This window comes from Saccostrea echinata, unplaced genomic scaffold, assembly GCF_033153115.1.
Source record: "Saccostrea echinata isolate AGI-Se365-2 ecotype Australia unplaced genomic scaffold, CSIRO_AGI_Sech_v1 ptg000009l, whole genome shotgun sequence".
NCBI lineage: Eukaryota > Metazoa > Mollusca > Bivalvia > Ostreida > Ostreidae > Saccostrea > Saccostrea echinata.
In genome coordinates, this window is record NW_026889758.1 from 16,110,445 (window position 1) to 16,134,600 (window position 24,156).

A 24,156-nucleotide genomic window follows, 5' to 3' on the forward strand; every position below is an offset into this window, starting at 1 on the left:
GATATTTTGACCTTCATTTATTGGAGGTTGATGTTTTTAAACCTTAGCTTTCTACCTGGTGTTCTGGGCTGAACAATGTTTTGTAATATATCATAGTAACCCTCATTAGAAAGAAAAATAAGATGTTATGCTTCGTTTACCCACAGTATTTGCACTGGTTAACTAAGGTGTTTTGTTAGAATTTGCAAAGTTTTACACCATTTTAAATAGCTTGCTATATGCTGTAAAGTGAATAAAGCTCATTTACAATACAACTACTTTTAAGAAGTTAGGCTAGCTAGGTAATTTTGATTGCATAAAAACCTGAGGCACTTGAGTCTTGTATAAAGAGATGGTTGATTTCAAGTATGAAGTTAGAGGTATAAGGCACCATAAAAACCACAGGTAGTGGAAGACAATAGAGAAAACCACAAATACTTAAATTTTAGATTATTACCTTGAATTTTTGTTGGTACAAACATTTACATAATGTAATGAAAAATAGCAGTGTAAGAAAAATCATGTCAGAGAGGAATCAAACTCTGGTCCACAGCTTCTTGAACAAGCACTGACCTATCCAGTAGACATTGAGACAAATTATCTAACAGTGATATTTACTGTGTATTTGTGATGAACTTTGTGATATTATTTATTCTCATGAAAAATACACAAACATATGTGGACCAGCTATGATTTCATTTCTGTCTTCCATATAGCTGCTGTCATCATGTTTTGTACCACACTGTAGATTTACAGCTGCTGTTGTCATGTTTTGTAACACCCTGTAGATTTACTAATTACTGAGGAATCATTTTAATTTATGGGGGGTCAATATTTGTGGTCAACCAGAACTTTTTCTGATTCATGGGAATGTAATTAAATGGATAACTTGTATATACAGTGAAATATATGGAGATAATGAACAGTATTCAAGCTCAAAAGTCCATTAAACAATACAAAATAGGAGCAGAGCAAACATGGACCTCAAAAACATCAGAGGTGGGATCAGGTGCCATGGAGGAGTGAGCACCCCCTGCCGACCGGTCACACCCGCCGTGTGCTCCTTGTCATGATTGGGAAATAACGGAAAAATCTGTCAACAATTGTGTGTAAATAATGGCCTAACAATTAGTATGAAAAAAGTCAGTCAGCATTTGACTCAATGATAAATTGTATTTGCTGACTAGGTCATTGTTTCGACCATAGAACTTACGAAATGATGACTTTAATCGAGACTGCTGAAATTCTTGTTTCATCAACTTGTTTGTCAGTAAGTTACCTCGTTTTAGAAATTGTACATACATAGAGCATGCTCTTGCATATCGAATCAACTTAGAGATATAAACCCCGTATGCAGGTGATGAAGGTATATTGCTGCATAAGTAAGGGAAGTTGATTGAAAAGTTAGAGTCATCACGTTTATCATAAAGCTTGGTTGTTAGATTACCATTAACGTCTTTTTCAAGTAAAATATCCAAATATGAAACAGATGTGTCAGACTCTGTGGTATCTTTTATCTCAAGCTCACCGGGATATATGGTATCGACATAAGAATGGAAATAACCATTGTTAATTGACAATATATTGTCGATATATCTAAATGTTGAGTTGAAGGCCGTAGCAAGTGTTTCTTTCTTTTCACGTATAAGATTTTGGACAAATTCTGCTTCATATGAATACAAAAAAAGGTCTGCTAATAACGGGGTGCAATTGGTACCCGTGGGAATTTCAATAGATTGTTGGAAGACCTGGTCTCCAAAAACCACATAGATATTGTCAATCAGAAACTCAAGCATCTTTTTAATGTCAACTTCAGAGTACTTGTGTGTACAGAGGATTCAATGATGCTGTACATTGACAAAGTCACTGTTTGTGGGGATATAAATTCGTGGGTAAGGATAACTCACAAAAACTATGAACATTGGTCCCCCAAGAAGAATAATGGTTCCATGTTTATAATTGTGTAATGAATCGGTAGTTTTCAAATACAAGGTATATGATGTATCTGCTTATATGAAGTCTCATTGAGATTGTATATTTTTCTAAAATTTTTCAAGAATGAATTTATTGTTACCATTGCTGTATTTATTTTATTTAAGGAAAAAAATGTGGAAAAAAAAATAGTAGCTTGACTTGAATTCAAGACCACTAAAAATCCTCAAATATTGTACTTTAAAAGGACATTCTGACACACTAAAGATGCCTATTTCAAGGGGCAATTGTTCATTTAAGGTGCTTAGATACTGAGCTATAAATGTTTTGTGAGGTTTGTGCAATACAGATTATTTATTCAGAGAATAAGAAAAACAGAATATTATGTGGGATGATGAATACTTTAAAGTGAAAAAAGAAAACTTTTTATACCCCACGCAACAAGTTGCGTGAGGTATAATGTTTTTGACCCGTCCGTCCGTCAGTCAGTGTGTCAGTCAGTCCTTCAGTCCTGTTTTTTTGTCAGCGCAACTCCTCATAAACCGCTGCACAGAATTTGATTAAACTTTGCAGATATTTAGTATACAGTGTGCAGATGTGCATATTACCAGGAAATTCCGATTCCATTATTTTTCTGGGAATTTCGGCAATTTTCAACTTAGATTTTTGGCCATATCTTAAATACAGAGATGAACAGTTTGTCAGCGCAACTCCTCTGAAACCGCTGCACAGAATTTGGTCAAACTTTGCAGATATTTAGTACATAGTGTGTAGATGTGCATATTTCCAGGAAATTCCGATTCCTTATTTTTCTGGGAATTTCGGCACTTTTCAACTTAGATTTTTGGCCATATCTTGAATATAGAGATAAACAGTTTGTCAGCGCAACTCCTCATAAACCGCTGCACAGAATTTGATTAAACTTTGCAGATATTTAGTACACAGTGTGCAGATGTGCATATTACCAGGAAATTCCAATTCCGTTATTTTTCTGAGAATTTCGACACTTTTCAACTTAGATTTTTGGCCATATCTTGAATATAGAGATGAACAGTTTGTCAGCGCAACTCCTCATAAACCGCTGCACAGAATTTAGTTAAACTTTGCAGATATTTAGTACACAGTGTATAGATGTGCATATTAACAGGAAATTCCCATTCCTTTATTTTTGCCTTAAGAGTTTTTCCCTATTATTGAAGAAACTTTCCAGCTAGATAATAAGGAAATCCACTGGAATCAGCTTTCGTAATGAAATTTTATGTGAAATATTTTATGACCTTAAAAGACCTATATTGATTTTGAGATCAAAATGTTAATGATTTAACACACACACACAAAATTTGGGATAGTTCTCAACCCCCTCCCCCCCCCCCCTTCAAATTGGTGCTTTGCCTTAAATAATTTCATAAGTACAGTATATAAACAAATTCATATGACTACATCGTAATTTTGTTTCCATCAATTACTTAAATGTGTAAATTTTCATGTGTTGGAGATGGACTTACACTCATTAACAAATCGAAATCACTGAGGAATTTAAATAACAGTTTGTCAGCATAACTCCTGCACTGAATTTCCTGAAACTTTGTAGGTATTTCAGACATACAATGTAATGTATAGATTTGTATATTACCAAGAATTTTTGATTCCATTATTTATCTAGAAACTTCAGCCCAATTTTTGTAACATACAAAGATTTGAATGTCCTTATATATGCAAAAAGTTTTGATGTGATGATTTTTTGCAAGTAATGCCCCTTTTTTGAATTATACTCTGTTTTTAAAATAAATGGAGCGTGGGGTATGTGAGCTTGCTCACTTTTTCTTTCATTATTAATAATGTTGTCTGAGTCACAACCTAGGTTCAATAACTGTTGAAACAATATTTTATTTCATAGCTACTTTTGGGAGAGGATTCTTATGAAATCGTAGGAATTTTAGCAAGCAATATCTTAAAAAGTAATTGAATACGATTGTTATATTTTTAATTCAGGAACATGTCATTAAAACAAAACAGAAGTAGTATTAGTGAATTTGATTCCACTAAACTTTTGAATATGCTCAAAATTTGTACTATAAAAGGACATTGTGACACAATAATTTAAGGCGCTTAGAAACAACTATAAATACTTTGCATGCTTTGTGAGATTATGTGCAATACAGATTATTTATAGGATCAATTCAAAGAATAAAAAAGGCCCAAAAGTTTTGGGTAATAAATACTTTTAAACGATTTAAAAGAAAAAAAATATTATAAATCATTCATTCTAACAACCTAGTTTTAAGAGGCCTGCATCGTCAGAGCCATATTTAGACTAAATGTATTTAAACCTCCTGGAAATAAAAGCTCTGTATAGATATATTATAAACTGCATTAAATGTTATAGCTGAAACGTGTGTATTTTTGGTTTTTGTTTTCCCCCCCACTAGATTATAGTTTATGGCTAGGAGATTTTTAGGTGGATTTGTTGATTACCCAGCCTCCTTAATAACAATATTTCTTTTATAGCCTATTTTTCCTTTTTAAGAAAATCCTTATAAAATCCCAGGAATTTTACCAAGCAATATTTTAGTAAGTTATAAAAGTCTAACTTCAGACATGAAAGTAAAGTACAGTATAGAATTGAGTAGTGTACACATTGCATATGCAATTTAGCCCTCAGTCCCCTAAAATTATGATTTGAATACTTGATGGCAATCAAAATGAAATGCTAAAACTCAAATGAATATGAATCATAGATTATGTGTCGTGCAAACAAAGACAGCTGTGGATTGTTCCTGGCGTTCTACCCGAATGCCCAGTAAGTTTGATTTGATGGAGACTGAGTCAGCCTCGTTATAACTGTCTGTGTTAGATACGATCATCTCTTCAGTCAGTCCGTAGAGTACTGCAATATTTATGTAATCAATAATTATCAAATTAATGACCGAAAAACTGACTGCATCATTTTTGTCCGTGAGTCTTTTATTGGAAATCCCCACTGCTGCACAGATACGAGAAATAATAAATATACATGAAAATAAATAATTGATAATAAATTAATATATATAAAGCACATTAATGGACAGGTTTCTCTACCTTATTTTACTTGATTTTATAATGGCATTTTCTATTTCAATGTCCAAAGGTTTCTTCTAAGTTGCTAACAACTTGATGCATTACCATTGTAATTAGACACGGTTACATGTACATCTATTCGGAGGGTATAGCTGCAGTAAGATTACGCACAAGGACCCGAATACCATCATAACCATCCAAGTATACATGCGGCGATCCGCTGGGCAGCAGAAAAGGGATCATATATTGTACATAATTTAAACTTTTAGTTAACTGTTCAAGCTCAATCAACAAATTAATTGTGCAAAAAACTGAAAAATAGAGTCGTTTAAATTACTGATCCAGTATTATACATATTTATAACCGTATTCCCTGAATCGTTATCACATTTTCCAGGAATTGGGACAAAGTTCTCTCATTCCTTGTTCGTAGAGGAGAAGAGCCTCAAATGCAGACGAGCTCGACTGCCACGGGCATAGAAACAGATTTGAAGTTTATATCCTCTCCAATTTTTCGAAGAATTTCATGACTTGCATGTTGAAATATCTTTTCAAACCAATGTATTATAAAAGAGTTCTTAAGAAGTTCTTCCCACTAAAAATTATCAAACTGCGAATTTCGGACGTGTTTGATTTTCAAACTTTCTTTCGCTTTTCATGAACTGAATTTTATCTTTCATATTTTAATAAAAAAAAAAAGTGATAAATCTATGGTGTATTAAACTATGATCAAGAAAAGTCCACTAAAAATGTGACACAACAGTGTTGTCAGTTCAGTGATGTGTGCAGTGTTGGTAAATCGAACACACCCGATAAACGTAAACATACACAATAAAAACGCACGCACACAAGTATTTGTTGCGGTTATGAAGTATCATAAGAATTCTTAGATAAGTCCAATTCATTAAACTAAAGTCATCATCTACAGATCATCATCAGCTGTTTATTTGCTATATTTTGTCCTTTTATGTGGAATCCCAATTATTTTTCCTTTCGGCTACTTGTCCCTTTTATTAGTCCAGATATACAATTTTAGACAGTAATTCAATTTTCATGGGGTTATCTAGGCCTGTAAACCTAATCCCAGCAAATGGGATCCCTCGCCGAATAAAGGACTTTTTCAAGAATGTACAAAAATATGTTTTTAATAGATTTTTCTCGTCTCACTGAGTGAACTTTCATCAGCACTCTGCCAGGAGAAAAATCATTCAGGACTACTGGTACATATTGAGCACTGTTTCACATTACATATGCATTGCTCTCCTCTCCTGACAAAACCTGTGATTGGTTAAAGGTAAATAAATCAGTTTTCAATGAATCCCCTTACACACACCCTCACCCTCACACACACACAAATTACACAAAACTCGTTAAAACGAATTCTTGAATTTGTTATAACGAATTGACACTTGGGCGAATGATTTTCATTGGTTGAGAAGAAAAGGTCAGCTAAGTCTTGTATGAAGAAATAGAGTAGTGCTCTATTCGTAAATCAGTTTTGCAATTTCGTAAAACGTGTAATAAGGTTGTACACACGGTAAGTCGTAAGGCTAGAACTCAAGTTCTATGACTTATAAGGCAAGCCTTACCGTGTGTACCGCCCTAAGACATTAGCATTATTTTATATATTTTCTAAATTAATGAATCAAGTTGGACTCTTATGGCAACAGGACGTTTACTTGAAAACCAGTTTACGGATCTAAATAACGGCCAAAATCGATGTAAATATCCCAGAACGAAAACTTTAGGCCATCAGTCTGATTTCATTTGATCTGTAAGTTGTTTTATTACTTAGAGACATTAAGAACGAGTTCAAAAGTCCAACTTTTCATAATCGGTTAGGCTGCTATCAATCTGACGATAGTAGCCATGATCTGTTAAGTGTGGTATTAACTCCCAAGACAGGTTTTAATGCCGGAGATCTTTCTTTTCTTTTCCCTGTTTTGTCTGCAAAATGTACAATACTTACCAAGTTTGTTAAGACGTTCCTCGCGGGAGATTCCATCCATCTAATTCTTCAATCCAAAGTTATTGGTTTGTACTTAAAATGTTGATAAAAAACTACATGTACAATAATATAATTCCAGATCAGTCTGATTTTCATGCCAGCTTAGAGATGTTGGTGCAGTAATAAATATTCATTGGAAAAAAGTCTGCAAATGGGAAATGTGCGATAAAATCACACATCAAGTGTGTTTTTGTAATTCTGTTGAAAAGAAAAAACATTTTCTTTGCAAATAAGCCCTTTTAATTATCACTGTTTACAACAAAAAGAGCCTTGATTTCATTCGTTTTTCTGCAGATTTTGTCTTCTGACTATTAAACTATTATGCAACAAGCATTCTGAGAGTATTGCATTAGCAATACTAGTCCCCTACCGGCAAGTGTAATCTGGTTCCATTCCTGTTAAGAATTGAAAATGTCATAATTCTGTCAAAAATTAATGAAGCGGGACGAAATGCAAACTTGGTCTGTAACTCATCAAGGTAAAGCCACATACCAAAAATCAGCTCAATATCTACAAGCTTTTAGAAGAAAACTGCGGAAAACCCGGAAAAATTGAAAAGGCCGTAATTCCGTCAAAAATCAATGAAGCGGAACGAAATGCTAACTTGATCTGTAACTCATCAAGATACACTCACATACCAAAAATCAGCTCAATATCTGCAAGCGTTTAGGAAAAAAGTGCGGAAAACCAAGTGGGACAGACTGACAGACAGACGGACAGACAGACAGACAGACAGACGGACGGACAGACGGACGGACAGACTCAGAGGAAACCTATAGTCCCCTCCGGTTTCACCGGTAGGGGACTAATAATGGTAATGCATAATACTTCATTCCAGATATAATTCATTAAAAAAAAAACGAATACACCATGTACCTGATTATGAGAACGTTCCTGGTAAATTAAGTAGGCAACATATTTATTTTTATTAGTTCCCTACTTGTGAAACCGGAGGGGACTATAGGTTTCCTTTGAGTCTGTCCGTCCGTCTGTCTGTCTGTCCCTCTGTCTGTCTGTCAGTCTGTCCCACTTGGTTTTCCGCACTTTTTTCCTAAACGCTTGCAGATATTGAGCTGATTTTTGGTATGTTAGTGTATCTTGATGAGTTACAGATCAAGTTTGCATTTCGTTCCGCTTCATTGATTTTTGACGGAATTACGGCCTTTTCAATTTTTATGGGTTTTCCGCAATTTTTTTCTAAACGCTTGTAGATATTGAGCTGATTTTTGGTATGTGGCTTTACCTTGATTAGTTATAGATCAAGTTTGCATTTCGTCCCGCTTCATTAATTTTTGACGGAATTATGGCATTTTCAATTCTGAACGGGAACGGAACCAGATTACACTTGCCGGTAGGGGACTAGTATTGCTAATGCAATACTCTCAGAATGCTTATTTATTTATGTCATGCTGTACGTGTAGAGGAAAGTCAATAGGAAAAAAGTCTTCAATTGCTGTCTTGCATTCCACCTTATTTAATGTTGAAGTCTACGTCTTTTATTTCCTATAGATATTCCCCAATCGTTGCATCCAAAATTTTCAATTATAAACAAACTACAGTGAGTAGACATCCTTCCGTTTTCAGTAGACCGGAAGTGATAAAAGAATTAGAAAGACTTCATGAAAAATATGTTTTGGTGGCAGCTGACAAAGCTTGTAACAATAGTCTTTGTTTGTAAGGCTCGTTATTTCAACTGCATTTTAGAAGAAATCGGTTTGAGTTCCCACGTCTGGTAATCCAACCTATACTCAGAGTTCCCTTTAATCAAAAGATGAAATTCTTCAAAATCACTTTTCAATTTCAAATACTTTTAAGACTCCAGTCAATGAAGGTGAGTTTACCGTACCTATATTGGATTCGAAAACTTCATAAAAATCCTTACAAAGATATATTATAGGTTCCAGTAAATGTTCAGCGAAGACCTTATCCTTACTCCTCACCAAAATAATAACTGCTGTGAAGGAGAAATTCAGACGGTATTGTGCAATTGCATAGTTAAGAAGTGGTGTATATTAAATTTAAATTCCAAAAAACTTCAAAGAACTTTTGGAAAATTTAAAATCTCAAAGCTTTTCAAATATCAAAAACATACGACTTTTAACGCTTTATACAACCATTCCTCATAATAAATTAAAGAGGCTTTTTGACATCATAGACAACTGCTTCCTCAATAAAAAAGGAACTCGCAAATTTTCATATCTGATGATTGGTCATGTCATGTTCTAAATTTTGAATTTACCGGGTGGGAGTAAATACATTGTATTTAGAACATGACAGTCATCTACAAAATTATTTATTACAAATCGTTGTGATTCTACACACAAGTACTCTTAAGTTGAAATTAAAAATTTGCTGGAGTTCCTCAATGACAATATTATGTGTTTTTGGAGACCAGGTTTTCCAGCAATGTGATGCAATTCCGCTGGGCACTAATTGTGTCCCTTTATAAGCAAACCTGTTTTTATATTCCTATGAAGCAGAATTTATTCAGAAACTTCTTCATGTGAAGAAGAAAACTCTTGCTGTGGCCTTCAACTCGACATTTAGATATATCGACGACGTTTTATCAATTTACAATACTTGCTTTCATGTACATGTCGATTCGATATATCCCAGTGAACTCGAAATTAAAGACACTAATAGTCTGCCACATCTGTTTCATATTTAGATGTCTTATTGACTTCAGCTTTTCATCATCAATTTCCCTAACTTATAAAGTAATATTTTAGCATCACCTGCATATGGTGTTTATATCTCTTTACTGATTCGATAGAGCATGCTCCGAGTACGATCAAGTTTTGTACCGAGGCAAGCTGACAAATAAATTGATGTTACAAGGATTTCAACAACCCCGTTTAAAGTCAGCTTTATTGTACTTGTACGGTCGTTATTTTGTTAGGTCTTTGCTTTTATACTTACTCCCAAGGCCGTAACTATCATTGAGGCAAGTGAGGCAAATGCCTCATTAAAATTTTATAGTTTTCTGAAAAGTGAAAAAAAAACTTTGAACTTTAATTAATTAATTAAATATGTGTGTCTTTTTACTAAATTAGGCCTAATATTAACACTTTCAACTTTTGTTTCAATTTTTGAAAATTGATCATCTCGCCAGGTGCTTCATTATCGTTTAGAACGCATGTAAAAAAAATAATATAAACAAGCATTCTGAGAGTATTGCATTAGCAATACTAGTCACCTACCGGCAAGTGTAATCTGGTTCCCGTTAAAAATTGAAAATGCCATAATTCAGTCAAAAATCAATGAAGCGGAACAAAATGCAAACTTGATCTATAACTCATCAAAATACACTCACATACCAAAAGTCAGTTCAATATCTGCAAGCGTTTAGAAAAAAATTGCGGAAAACCCTGAAAAATTGAAAAGGTTGTAATTCCGTCAAAAATCATTGAAGCAGAACAAAATGCAAACTTGATCTGTAACTCATCAAGATACACTTACACACCAAAAATCAGCTCAATATCTGCAAGCGTTTAGAAGAAAAGTGCGGAAAACCAAGTGGGACAGACTGACAGACAGACAGAGGGACAGACAGACAGACATAGGGACGGACAGACTCAGAGGAAACCTATAGTCCCCTCCGGTTTCACCGGTAGGGGACTAAAAAATAATTCAAAAGGTTGAAAGGTTAAGTCTTAATTTAATAAAATCCAGGTTTCGGGAACACCCCCGAGAACCCCCATCAGGACACTACCCTGGACCCGCTTGGGACTCGGGTGGCCCCTAGATCCATTGCCTCACAAAAAATTTGAGCCTAGTTACGGCCTTGACTCCGTATACCTGACCAATTGTAGGATTGGTGTTACCGGTCAAATGGGGATGCTTACTCTTCCGAGACACCTGATCCTACCTCGGGTGTTTCCAGGGGTCCGTGTTTTTGTCCTGTTCACGATTCGTTTTGTTTACTGGATTTATGAGATTGACCACTATTCGTTATCTTCACATTTAACATTATACAATGATATACATGTATTTTGTACAGTATTTGTGCTGCAAATATATGTACAAGTTTGTGGATGTTTTTCTAATGTCGATCACAACAGTGCATTCTTCTACGAGGACCAAATAATTTGATAATCATTCGGTATCAAAAGGTGACGGTAACAAACAATGATCGGTCCCATAAATCTTTTAAACAATACGAATCATGAACAGGGCCAAAACACGAACCCTTGGTAACACTAGAGGTGGGATCAGGTGCCTAGGAGGAGTTAACATCTCCTGCCAACCGGTCACACTGTATTGATCAGGTGAGGTGTAATCCTTAGTATAAGTCAGTGTAAAAACAATGGTCTAGCAATTGATATGAAACGTCAAATAAGTCATTATAACTACCATTTAATTTGCGAAATGCTGACTTTCAACGAGTTAGTCGAAGGCCCTGTAACATCAACCTATTTGTCAGTAGCCTGCCTTGGTTTAACAACGATCATTTTCGGAACATGGTCTTGCGTACCGAATCGGTTCGGAAACAAAAAACACCATATGCAGATGATATTGGAATACACTTAATAAACTGTGGAATTGATGTTGAAAAAGTTGATCATCAAGTTTGTCATTAAGTTAAGTTGTTAGTTGGCCGTTGATGTCTATAGTCAGTAAAACATTCAGATATGAAACAGATGTGACGGACCTTGTGGTTTCCACTATTCTGAGTTCATTTGGATGAAATCTGGAGACGACAAACAGTATTCAAGCTCATAGTCCATTTAAACAATGCATATCTGGAGTAGATAAAACACGAACCTCCAACAACATCAGAGGAGGGATCAGGTGCCATGGAGGAGTAAGCATCCTCTGTCGACCGGTCACACCGCTATTTGTTCCTTGTCATAATCGAGTAAATGGGAAAATCCGTAGAAATTTCAGTGTGTAAAGAATGAAAGAATGGCCTAACAGTTACATGTCAGGTCCGTAGGAAGCAATTGAAGCTGGGGGGGGGGGGGGGGGGAGGAGGGGGCGGGGGGACTACCAAAAATTCAAAATTTCCTTGATAAGCACAAAAAAAATGAAAATGAAAAGGTCATCAGATGTTATCATTGAGGGGACATAAGCTTAAAATATCTGTTTTCTATAGTATTCTATATATCGTCAAAATTATTGGGGGCACGCCCCCCCCCCCCAACCCGATTCCTACGGCCATGCATATAGTATGAAAAATATCAGTCAGCATTTGACCTAATGATAGATTGTGTTTGCTGATAAGGTCATTTTATCGACATCTCAGTTCGACGTTAATATTGCTAATTGATAAAAGGTCTTTGATATATCTAAATGTCGAATTAAAGGTCACAGAAAGTTTTTAAATAAATTTTACTTCCGAAAAGTTTTTTGAAAAAAATGTCTCCATTTGAAGACTTCATAGATATTGTCAATGAGGAATTCCAGCATCTTTATGACTTCAAATGCAGAGTACTTAGAATGTAAAATTAGAATGATTTTTAACAAACTTTGTAAATGACCAAGCACAAGATATGAAAGTTTTCGAGTTCCATTTTTATTTTTAAATAAAGCAATTGTCTTCGATGTCAAAAAGCCTATAGTCTTTATTTTACCTTGAGAAATGGATGTATAAATCGGGGGGAAGTTTTGATGCCATTGATTGTCGAACTTCTGACTTAGCTGTATATTATACATGTATATAGAACTATCAATATCGATGTGTTAAACATGTTGACAATATTTTGACAAATCTTTTATCGATATTAAAAAATGTTAAAAATATAATGATAAGTCTAAAAGAAACATCAATAGATATCCATTTATGCCTGAGATGTCTGTCCAGTTGTTGTTGTATTTTCTTTACACATTTTAACTGGTCAGTTTTATTAAAGAAAACTTTACTTTGTAATCACATACTTGAATGTTAATTTTAAGTATCAGAAAAAAGTATGTCAACAACAAGAATATATCCTGCTGTGTTCTGAACTTCAGCGCATTGAAAATTTTAAGTTGTTTCTTGTCGCAGTGACGCAGTGACACGGCAGATGGTGAAATCCTGACAAATTTTAAAGGCTTTTGTGGTATTGTTTGATGGAAATCGGGAAAATGAACACAACGAGAATTACTGCTTTATTTCTTAATTGGCAAATTCTTGTTAGAAAAATCGATAATAGATTTAGCATTGTTTACGCCCTTTTTCCTATCTAATAGTAAAGAATGCTTATTAACTATACAGTTTAAAAAAAAATTCTAGCTGTATATTTGCTAATTTGATTTTTTAAAATAAATTCTTATATTTTCTAAAATGCTGTATTAAAAACTCGGTCGGATTAACCGAGATTGCTTTGGTCCAGCATAGCTAAAGAATTAACGACAATAAATGTAATACTTTTTTATTATAATCACTGTTATTCATTTGAAGTTTCTCAAGAGCGGGATTATATCTACAGGTTTCACTGAGATGAATGGATGCACCTTATGCTTTTTTATGTTGAAGCACTTGAATATTTCAAGTGACTTGGATATTGACAATGACAATGCACAGAGAAAGTAACCAGTTTGCGGAATTAAAGCACAATTTATTTCAATACCAAAATTTACAACTGCTTTTCAGTTCTTTTTGTTGACAGAACTTAAGATAGAATGACATTATTGAATCTAGCGTTTTACATACCTTTCAGCAAACACCTTCGAAAAACAAACACGTTTTCTCTACAAAGCCAATATTTTGAATCAACACAATCAAACAGAGCTCGGAACATTCGTATATTTTATTGGTATATTGTAAATCCTCGATAAAATATTCAAGACGAAAATAACAAACCGAAGCCATAAAAGTTATATCTGTTAAATCTTAAGATAAAATCTTCCTCTTATTTTGAACTGTTTGCCTTCTTATAAGCTTTTGTCATACGATGTAGAATTTTGTTTATACTGAAAGGCGATATTAATAACGAGTTGTGTAAAAATAAGGCATATATACCAGCAATTGTTGTATAGAATTATAAATATCGGTCTATAATTAGAGTCGCGCGCGTTCCAGCTTCAGCTGCAGGATCATAGAGGAGGGATGTAGAATCAGAGGTCCGATACAAAACCATACTCCTCGGTCTATAGCGGTGACTGGAAAACAAGGAGAGGCTGCCACGGTAAATATTCTTTGTCACGGAGACCACTGATTAAATTGTCGTCTCTATATTTGTCTGTGCATTACTGTTGTTTTTACTCAAAGTACAGGAAACTTTTAAAAGTGTCGGCAATGTTTTTGTGGAAAGGAAGTTGCTTGGAATAGTCCCTAGCAGTAAACTGTTCGTTCTGTAACTATTAAAAATTTTATTATGTTTGTCAATTTTCCCCCATGGTAAAGTCTGTATATTCATTACCATTTTTAGAGATTTTTAGCAGTTTTGTTTAAATAATTAAATTTCATTCTTTTAGTTTGGTGACACTGGATCGGGAAGCCAGACTATAACAAAGTAAACATAAGAGCGCAATTCATTTCCAAAGCCGGATTCATTAACGGTGGGACAGTGAATTGAAACTTGCTTGACGGTGACCTCAGAATCTTCCGATTTAGTGTCTTGAATGACTAAGAAGCTCATCAGAGGAATATATGGAGCCTCCAATAAAGTGGAAGTTCATTAGCACCACAGACACGGGCTCGTCCATAATAGCTAATTAAGAGGAATTACGGAGTGTTGTTATACCTGACCACACAGCTGAATACAGAAACTGTAAGGTGAAGACCAAAGGAGCTAGGGTAACACCTTTATTGTCAGAAAACGTGTAACAAATTGAGGAAGAATTTTTTTTCTAAAAAACATAAGCACCATCCTTTCATCATGAGGTTCTTAAGATCATCTACTTAGAACTAATTAAGAAAAACAACTACAAAGATGGACGCTAATGAAATATTTGGGATTTTTCGGTTGAAAGGATTCAAACTGTTTCAGGAGAGCTGGACACATTATGCCTGGCCATTTGTTCTGTCTCTGATCTTCTGTCAAGTAGCAGGTGGGTTGTTGTTTTTGTGTTTTGTTACTCTACTGTAATCGTCCATAAGGCTTATTTCTATGAACATGAAACAGAAAACAAAGCAATGATTTTGTGAGATCAAATTAGCAATGTATAACGTTTTTCCAAAATTCATATAATTGGTTTTCATTTTATTTCTATATAGCATTAATTGTGATAGAAAAAGGGAAAAGTTTTTCGATACTTCTTGTACAAAATAGTTTTTGCAGACAAAATTAACGTAGATCTAAAGCAGTTGTCAGATATGGGATCTTTTGTTTTCTATTAGGAGAATCTATGGGTCGACATGCAGTCAATTAATGTTTAGTTTGTTTTCATGTCTGCTTTCATACCTACCCTGTATAACATCAAACTTTTATTTACAAAACTAGTCTCTGTGTGCATTTCCTCGAACGTATACTAGTATGCTATAAAGGCATCATCCAGGCTATTAGAAAAATAGAAAACAATTTTGACCGAAGGCAGATAAAACAGAAATTTCTAAAGAAATCAATTAGCGTCCTAAGTCTATTTTGATCCCATTCACTTGCAAATAAACTCTCAAGTTGTCCATTTCTTTTGGGGCTTCTGGTTTTGATGTGTTTAAACTGTTTAAAAGCCTAAACGTTGACAATTTAGAGCCATTCAGCTGACACTTTAAAAGGCTTTTTAATCGCTAATGATTTATATCTACAATGGATTAAGTTCCTATGTTGATGGTGTGTTGTCACCTTTTTGACAAGGTTAGGGGTGTCTGCAGCCGTAGAAGATTTCAATATAATGATTTAAGGAGAGCAAATGAGCATAGCTAAATACTAAGTGCGGGCCTCTTTGACTAAAAGACCAGTAAATAAGAGTTTCCTTAACATGGTGACAATGTACATAAAAAGTTCATGCTTTTCCTATTTGATAGCACACATTCTTGTAGATGTAGTATCCTTTAAAGAAATATTTAATCCAGTAAGTAAGTAGTTCAGTAGCTTGGGTTATTCACGATTTTGAACACATACATGTATGATAAATCAACTCTTGGATGTTAATATTTAAAAGTAATATACAATTAAAGAAAGGTTTTAAGCATTCGCATTTATATATATATATATATAAAAACGACTTTAATCAACAAAATTGCCTTTCATTCATAATAATCACTTAAAATGTGCACAGATTTAGAGCGAAATCAAAATCTCACAGAACTTTTCAGGCTTCTTTATCAATCAGATAATGATTCATCTTTATAATTAAAAATGTGCGAGTGACACTCGGCCTTATTGATTGTCCATGTGGTGTCATGTTATGAACAAAGAAGATTCGTCATCCGATGACTAACCGGGTAGAGAATATAGTTAACATTCAAAACTTTTATACCAAATTCATAATTTCTCTACAGGACATTTCTACTAAAATGAGTCTCCAAACCAACAGCTCATTTCCAACAGCAATTTCTATCCCTTGATTCTACATTTTAGGTGGTTCAATGTTATTTGAAATCAAATGTTTTCCAGAAAATGCACCTCCTAAATTCGGGAGATAGATATACCAAAAAGTGAATTAGTGAAAATAGACCAGAAATAAAACAGTCACTTGAAATGAGTTTGAAAAAGTACTCACTTGTGTTTTTGCTCATGGGGAACAATATAAGCATAATTAAGAAAATGTCGAGTACTCAAACACCATTAACAACTGTACACTATTGTTAGGATGATGCTTATGACTTCTTGAACTGTAGATTTTGAGATTTGACCTAAGCATCCTAAGAGCATTTTCATGTAAGCTCCCTTTAAATATTCATTGGAGACAATTCTGGCCCCTAAGGTATTGTTACCTCTGTTTTGGCCATGGGTCATTTGTATTCCCCGTAAGTTTGTGTATTATACTAAGCCAGTCTTCAAAGGAATATGTCAGACGAAGCTTTAATCTGCCTGTTATAACGATCCTAGCTAATGTCATAAATTTAGAGGGTTATTGAGGTGATTGATGCACATCATGATAGATGGTGGAACAAAAACTAATATTGAGATCATTGAAGCCTACAGGTGATTAAAGAATGAGTCTCATTTTCTGACTATATATATTCATGGTTGCTATTTTTAATTATACATATTGAAGGTGACTTTAAGGATACACCATTCAATTGATTTTTAAGTCGTAGAGTCGCCTGTGTTAGAGTTAATTGCAACATATTTTTTAAGGATGCTTTTAATTACAGAGTATGATGGCTGGTAGATTTGTCTCTCTGGATACATAGGGAAAATTTCTAGCCTTATAGGCATTATTTACCATATAGTTACACATTACCTTGTTTTTTTTATAACTGCCTCTATTCAAAGACATGATCGGTAAAATTGGTATGCTCTATACATATATCTGAGACCGTATACATATATTGAGGTATAATTTTTGATCATGTATATGAAGGAAGACTTGTCATAGCTGGGATTGTGTTACTTATGGGACAATTGGTGAACAAAGATATACGAGATCACGTGACTAAGGATATACTAAGCATACGTGTAAATTATTTTTTCTATGGTATCACTGTCTTCGAATGGATGGCCTATTCAATATGTTGTAGATGGATATCGTTTGTACTGCAAACATAATTTTCCAATCATAGGTTAAATATTGGAATTGATCGTAACAGGAATGGTATATAAAGATGGGAGAGAGTGTGTATGCTATTCGCTCATGAGGGCATTTTGTTTTACTTTGAACTGGTATAATGTTGATTGATTGATTGATTGTGAGTTGTTTAACGTCTCATACGAGAATTTTTCACTCATACAGAGACGTCACCATATACCGGCGAAGGGTTTCAAACCTTTTAGACCTGTATTCGACACTCAGGGTCATTGAGCAGTGAGGGTTCTTTTTCGTGCCAACCCCTAGCGTGACACGGGACTTCGGTTTTTAAGATCTCATCCGAAATAAACCCGACTTTCGCTTCTAGTGCCGGGCGCTTGACGAAGGAACAGTCACCACATCTGTTTACGTACAGTCACCACATATGTTTACGTCTTAGGTTTGACGTGGTGCGACAAACGAGAATCGAACCCGGGCCTCCCGATCACGAAGCGAACGCCCTTCCACTAGGCGGTCCTCTGGTATATGAAAAGTCTGATTAAAGCCAACTCCCTACTTATCACTTCATTCGTCTGACTTACGAAGTGAATAGCAGGGGACTGGCTTGTCAGAGTGATATAAGAAAACGTACTTTTAAAATACCATCATAGACCAAGCATGTTCAAATTTAACAACTTACTTGGTCCAGAAAGTGTGAAAGAATTATGTCCCTAGGGGAAGTGTTTAGCTAAAGGCATTTTGCTACGAAAAAGAGCTACAATGATTGAATTGACTACATATTATTGTTAACTTGTATCCTTTGCAAAACTTATTTGTGTATATATATGTTGTACAATGTTATCTAAATATGAGAAACCTATTGGTTTAAAGAATAAACTTTTAAATAAAAAGTTGTAATGACGAAAAGGTGCAACCAAATCATGAAGATTAACAAAACAATTTCTTCCAACAGTTTTCAGAAAATAAAAATAAATAAAAGGTTCAAGGATAATTGTACTTTGACTCTCCCATGTGTAGAATATTAACACTTGAGAAATACTTGTCTTTCTTGCTTCCTCAGCAAATTAAGAGAAAATTAGTGATGTCATTAGGAACATAGGGTGAGCTTTATTGTTTAGATACGTTACGCTTATTAACATGATTAACTTATCATCAAGAAGTTGGACAAAAATTCTGTGCTATTTATTATTATGACGTAAAGGGTGTTTTTGGAGTGTCTCTGAGAACCAACCCCTTCCAGATCACACAGACATTGTACTATTCTGTGAACTGAGAGTATGCTGTATGTAATTGTCGATTTGCATAATCCACATTCCTCCGACAGATGGATGGGAGTCCCCTTGAGTATTAGCTCAGTGACTTCTAATCTAATTTTGGTGTTTTGCGTTGTATTGGATACTTTTGATCTATTTTGATCTTCGTTGTCCGCCGAGAAATTACCCTCCATTAATGCTCTTTAGCCTGTAAATCCTGATTGCCTACGATAATATTACTCTGTTCTCTATTGTTTTTTTTGGTGTCATTCGTAAAATCTTTATTTCTGAGAAGAGTTACAAATGGAGTCACATTTTTTTATTCCACGAAATTGGGATTAATAAGATCTAATTCTGATTATACTCGATATTTTATTGAATTTTAGGAAATAGGGTGGTTTGTTTCAGTAACACTGTCAACTTCAAATTTTAGTGGCATCTGTAATCATTAATTAATTATTTAAAAAAAGGGAGACCGATTTTTAAAGTCCGTACAATATACCCGACATTCTCCTTCCAATCACACGTATACAATGTTTAATTATTGAATTGTTTATTATGAGCAATTACCTGACACTTGAAAGTATATCTGAACAAGTGAAATGTTTGTTTACAGATGCAATTTGCTACGTTTTCATTGTTTATTCATAAATTTACACTGAAAAAACCCATTCGCAATGCTATTTTATTGTTAGCAAATAAAAAAGGTTTTCTGGCAAATTTCCGTATAATGTCAATTGATTCTAAGTCCCTCGATAGTTCGTAGAATTGACTATTTTTCTTTTTTTTTTAAATAAAATATCCTCTTGAGAATCTCATATATAAGATTAAAATGACAAGAGTTCGCATGTAATGTGGCAAAAATCAATATAAGTGGTGCATGTGTGTGTGAGGGTGGGTGTGTATGTGTGTGTTTATACACAGAAAAAAAGAAAATATTGGGCATTAGATTACCTTCATTTATCTAAAAATCGTACTTTTAAAGTAATACTGAAATCCTAGAGGAAAACCGAAGGAAAACAATTTCTGATATATCATCCTTTTGTGACCTATGTGAATGTGTTCATCAAAAATCACACGTTTAACTGTTCTTTGATGTTTATGCAAGAAAATTTTTTTGACTTGACTTAGTAAAGATGAATTATACATGTATACTGGCGTGGTTTCACATCCATCCAACAGTTAATCTTAGAAACCAGTATGTTATAGAATTGTTCTCTCAATAAGGTTTGAAAAGGTTATATAGGGTCCAGAAAAACAATAAACTGCAGAAAAAGTTGTATAGATTCCAGAAAAACTATAAACTGCAGATATTATCGTATCGATATACATGTTTGATTTGCTAGCTTAAGCAGAATTGGACTAAAACAATCACTCTATTTCGTGTACATTAACTGTAGTTCAGTTGAAGGACAATGTTATTGCTATGAGTCGTTAGATATGCTACATTATTAATACTGATTTCTGTCTGTTTTCAGGCTCTCGTCGACGAATCCCCTTTTCTAACCACTTTGTCCCCTTAGAACCGGCCATTTTGAACAATACCATCACTAACTACACGGCCGTAGCCGGTGAAACTGCTGTTTTGTATTGCGCTGTTACAAACCTGGGAACCAAAACTGTAAGTCTTTATCAAGATCTTGTATTTTGATTGCACATCTGCAGACAGGCTTTCAAACTACTTCAGTATTGCAAAGATTATATGGAAGCTAACAAGAGAGATACATTAGAAAAGTTAGGAACAAAAAAGTGTACATGGTATTGAAGTACATTACACTGTATATTATATATTACGAAAGAAAAAAATAATATATCAGGTCTCTTTAGTTGAAGTGAAACTGCAAACCAAGTAGTCTAAAATTTTATTTAAAACAACCTAAGAGCTAGAGTTTGGCATGTTGTTTAAAACATTAGGTGCTTGCTTTAAGTTATTGAAACACGTGAAAAAGGCTTATTGCAGTTATTATTGCGTTTAGTGAAATATGTATATGTAATAAAGAAAATGTTGATAGCATGCTATTGATAAATATTTTAGGTCATATTTTGAAAATTTTAAGATAGAACATACACAAAACACAGGCTTTTGATTGTATGTACAATTTTAATTCAATTGCTATGACATTCAGATACTGATGTAGAAATTATATATAAGCTTTTTTTCTTCTTTTTACTTTTTTAGGTGACCTGGAGGAAAGCCTCCCCGTCCGTGCCTCTGACCGTAGGTCTTTTTACGTACTATGGCGACCCAAGATTTCAAACACATCACGTGATACACAAGAGCCAATGGAACTTACACATTAGGAATGTTAGTATGAGGGATTCTGGAGGGTATGAGTGTCAAGTCAGCACAAGGACACGTGATATTAGGAGGGCGTTTTTTCTGTCAGTTAGGGGTTGGTATTTTAATATCAATGTTCCAATATTTTCTAACCTTTTAACTACAATCTTCTTCTTTTCAAGGAAAAGAAAACTTTAAACTACTGAAAATTTAATGACTTTACTTTTCTCTTTCAATTTCAGAGCAGACATCATGTAAGTACTTTACATTGATAGTAATTTGATAACAGGGATTTTTTCTCCCTCAGAAATAAGTGCGATAGCTATATATAAAAAATGCAGCAACATATATGTTCATTTATTTAATCACACACACATACAAACAACAAAAGTATCAAATGTATTTTACTTTCTGAAAATTGTACTAAAAATGATTAACCTACATCTGTATCATAGCTTATTTCATCCTGCAGTAGAACAAGTACACTGTACATGTATATTTTAAAGTATGCAAGGGGAACAATCAAAATGGGAGTTGATCATTTCAAACTATTGACTTGTTTCAATGCTGCCAAAACAATATTAATGTGTTATGTTTTTCTGACTGACATGGAAATTTAACTTTATTTCAGCAATTCATATCACAGGTGATACCTATGTTAATAAAAACGAGAAACTGGTTCTCTTTTGCAATGCCTCGAGTGACTCGTATCCTCCGGATGAGCTAGACTGGTTCATGAACGGTCTTAAAATACTTACTGACCCAGAAGAAGGAATAAAGATAACTAATTCAGTGTCACTCAAAAGAAGAACCATTTGGAGCAAACTTGTTATTGAGCATGCGCACATGAATCATGGAGGAACGTATATTTGTCGGACGTCCGATAAACTGGTGACCAACATAAAAGTTAATGTTCTCAGTGGTACGACTAGCATATATAGTGTTTTACATAGATAATAATAGATAATAGATATAATTTCGTTCATTTGTATTGTTATGTTCGGAAGGAAATGTATTACTATTCCTAACATTATTGCTAAGAAATAAATGATTCCCTGCAAGCTTATCATAAATAAGTATCTAAGATAATTTTATGTTATTGTAAAGGAAATAGTTAAGGTTAAGTTTAATACTGGAAAAGTCAAAAAGTATACGTGTAATGATCAGTGATCAAAATAAATGTTTTCAAATATCTACAATTATTAAAGGCGTTTATATTTTTCAGATGACAAAACAAATGTAAAGAGAGGTTTGTATATTTAATTAGAATTTTTAGATGTGTAAAATGTAAAAAAAAAAAAAAAAAAAAAAAAAAAAAATTAAATTTTTTCACACACACCAAGAAAAAAAATTAAGACAACGTTTTATTCGAAAAATTAAATTAAGATACTTTTATATAAATATAAATGTTGATAAATCAGTTGGATATAAGTTTGCCTCTAGCAGATGCACTCTTGTCATATTTCAGGAACGAATTTCAAGACATTTATTTCCTCTGTCAGAAGGTCGAACAGTCATGGCGTCTCTACCCATCGTACAGAGTCTTGGATAATTTTGTTCTTGTGTAGTTCAATAATTTTCACTATTGTTTAACAAATGGTGGACTATTGAAAATACTCATAGAAAAATAGAACTGATTGAGAAGTAACGTGCATGATGAAAACGAAAAATATATGAAGTGACACAGGTGATAGAAAGCTGTTTACTTCCAAAAACTGACTGCTGCCGAAACTCAGGTGCTAAAAGACAGGTATTAATCTCAGTCATTATTATCTATCAGCAGCACTATTTGTATATAAAAAAGTGATTACTCAATTTTTTTATTGTCTTATCATATTGTACTTTAAATGTGAGCATGTTTAAGTTCATGTACCCCAGTGTGACATTATTGTGCTCAGTATCATCGTATAATCATCATTGTATAAAAGTAAGTCAGGGCTTTACAATGTTATATTTTTATAATAAATCTTGAAAATATTTAAAATATTGCACTTTTTAAATTTCAATTACTACTTACTTTCATCTGATTTAGAACAACGTTTTGTGTCACAAGCCTTTTGTCAATAAATGCCCATCATCTTATAAGGCCTATTTTAAAAACCTGAACAACAGTCAACATTGCTTGTCGACGGGTGATATTCCAAAAAAATGTTGACTGCGCGGAATCTATGCGCGTGCTTAACCTTTGTTTGTATTTTTTTTAAAGCATTGAGTATTATATAATAAATACTGCAAGTAGTTGAGAGAAACGTGATGAAAAATTTCATCATTCGAGGCTGCGCCTCTGTAGACAATGGTTTTCTTGAGGTGAAAATTTTCAATGTAACTCTCAACCACATGCAGTTTTTATATAGTCATGTTTTTTATTTTATTTGTTAGAATAAAGTATACCAGGAAGGACAATATAAAACTATCTTTAACTACATAAAATATTCATTGTTCTATACTAATATATATAACAGTGAACCTTGAGCGCACTAATTTATGCGCAGTCAGCATTTTTTTCTTTGAATATCACTCGTCGTCAAGCAATGTTGACCGTTGCTGGAGGACGTGGTTTCATCATTCAGAGGGTAATAGTATTTTTTTAAACAAATGTTTCTCGACGAATCTCGCATTCAAATAATTTACAGGAAAGTATACTAAATAGATGCTGCATGTAGTTGAGGGTAACATTGAAAACTTTCAACTCGGGAAAAACATCGTCAGAGGTGCAGGCGAGTATTTATTATATATACCGAATGGTTTTTTTTACAAATACCAAAACACGTAACAGTGAACCGTGCGCATAGATTCCGCAGTTTTTTTTTTTTTTTTTTTTTTTGTTTTTTTTTTGATAACACATGTCAATTAATGTTGACTGGTTCTATGTTGTATCACGCTGTGTATGGGGCGTGCTTTTATCATTCAAAAGGTAACGGTGTGTTTTAACACATGTTTCTAGATGAATCAAATCAACTTATTTACATGAAAGTATAATATCATCAGTTAAAAGATACTACATGTAATAAAAATCGAAGATAAATGTTGATTTTGACAGTTTCTGTGAAGAAATTACTCCAATCAAGATTGTTCGCTAAGAACAAATAATGT

General features: G+C 33.9%; 1 protein-coding gene across 1 annotated transcript; it reads left to right on the forward strand.

Moving 5' to 3' along the window:
- The first annotated feature begins 14,393 nt into the window (after positions 1-14,393).
- LOC133183378 (hemicentin-1-like) lies at positions 14,394-23,047 on the forward strand. The gene is made up of 7 exons (XM_061318339.1): positions 14,394-14,949; positions 20,264-20,406; positions 20,965-21,178; positions 21,306-21,317; positions 21,695-21,985; positions 22,289-22,312; positions 22,532-23,047. Exons 1-7 carry the CDS (start codon positions 14,832-14,834, stop codon positions 22,654-22,656), a joined length of 927 nt encoding a protein of 308 aa, XP_061174323.1. The 5' UTR covers positions 14,394-14,831; the 3' UTR covers positions 22,657-23,047.
- Positions 23,048-24,156: the final 1,109 nt, after the last annotated feature.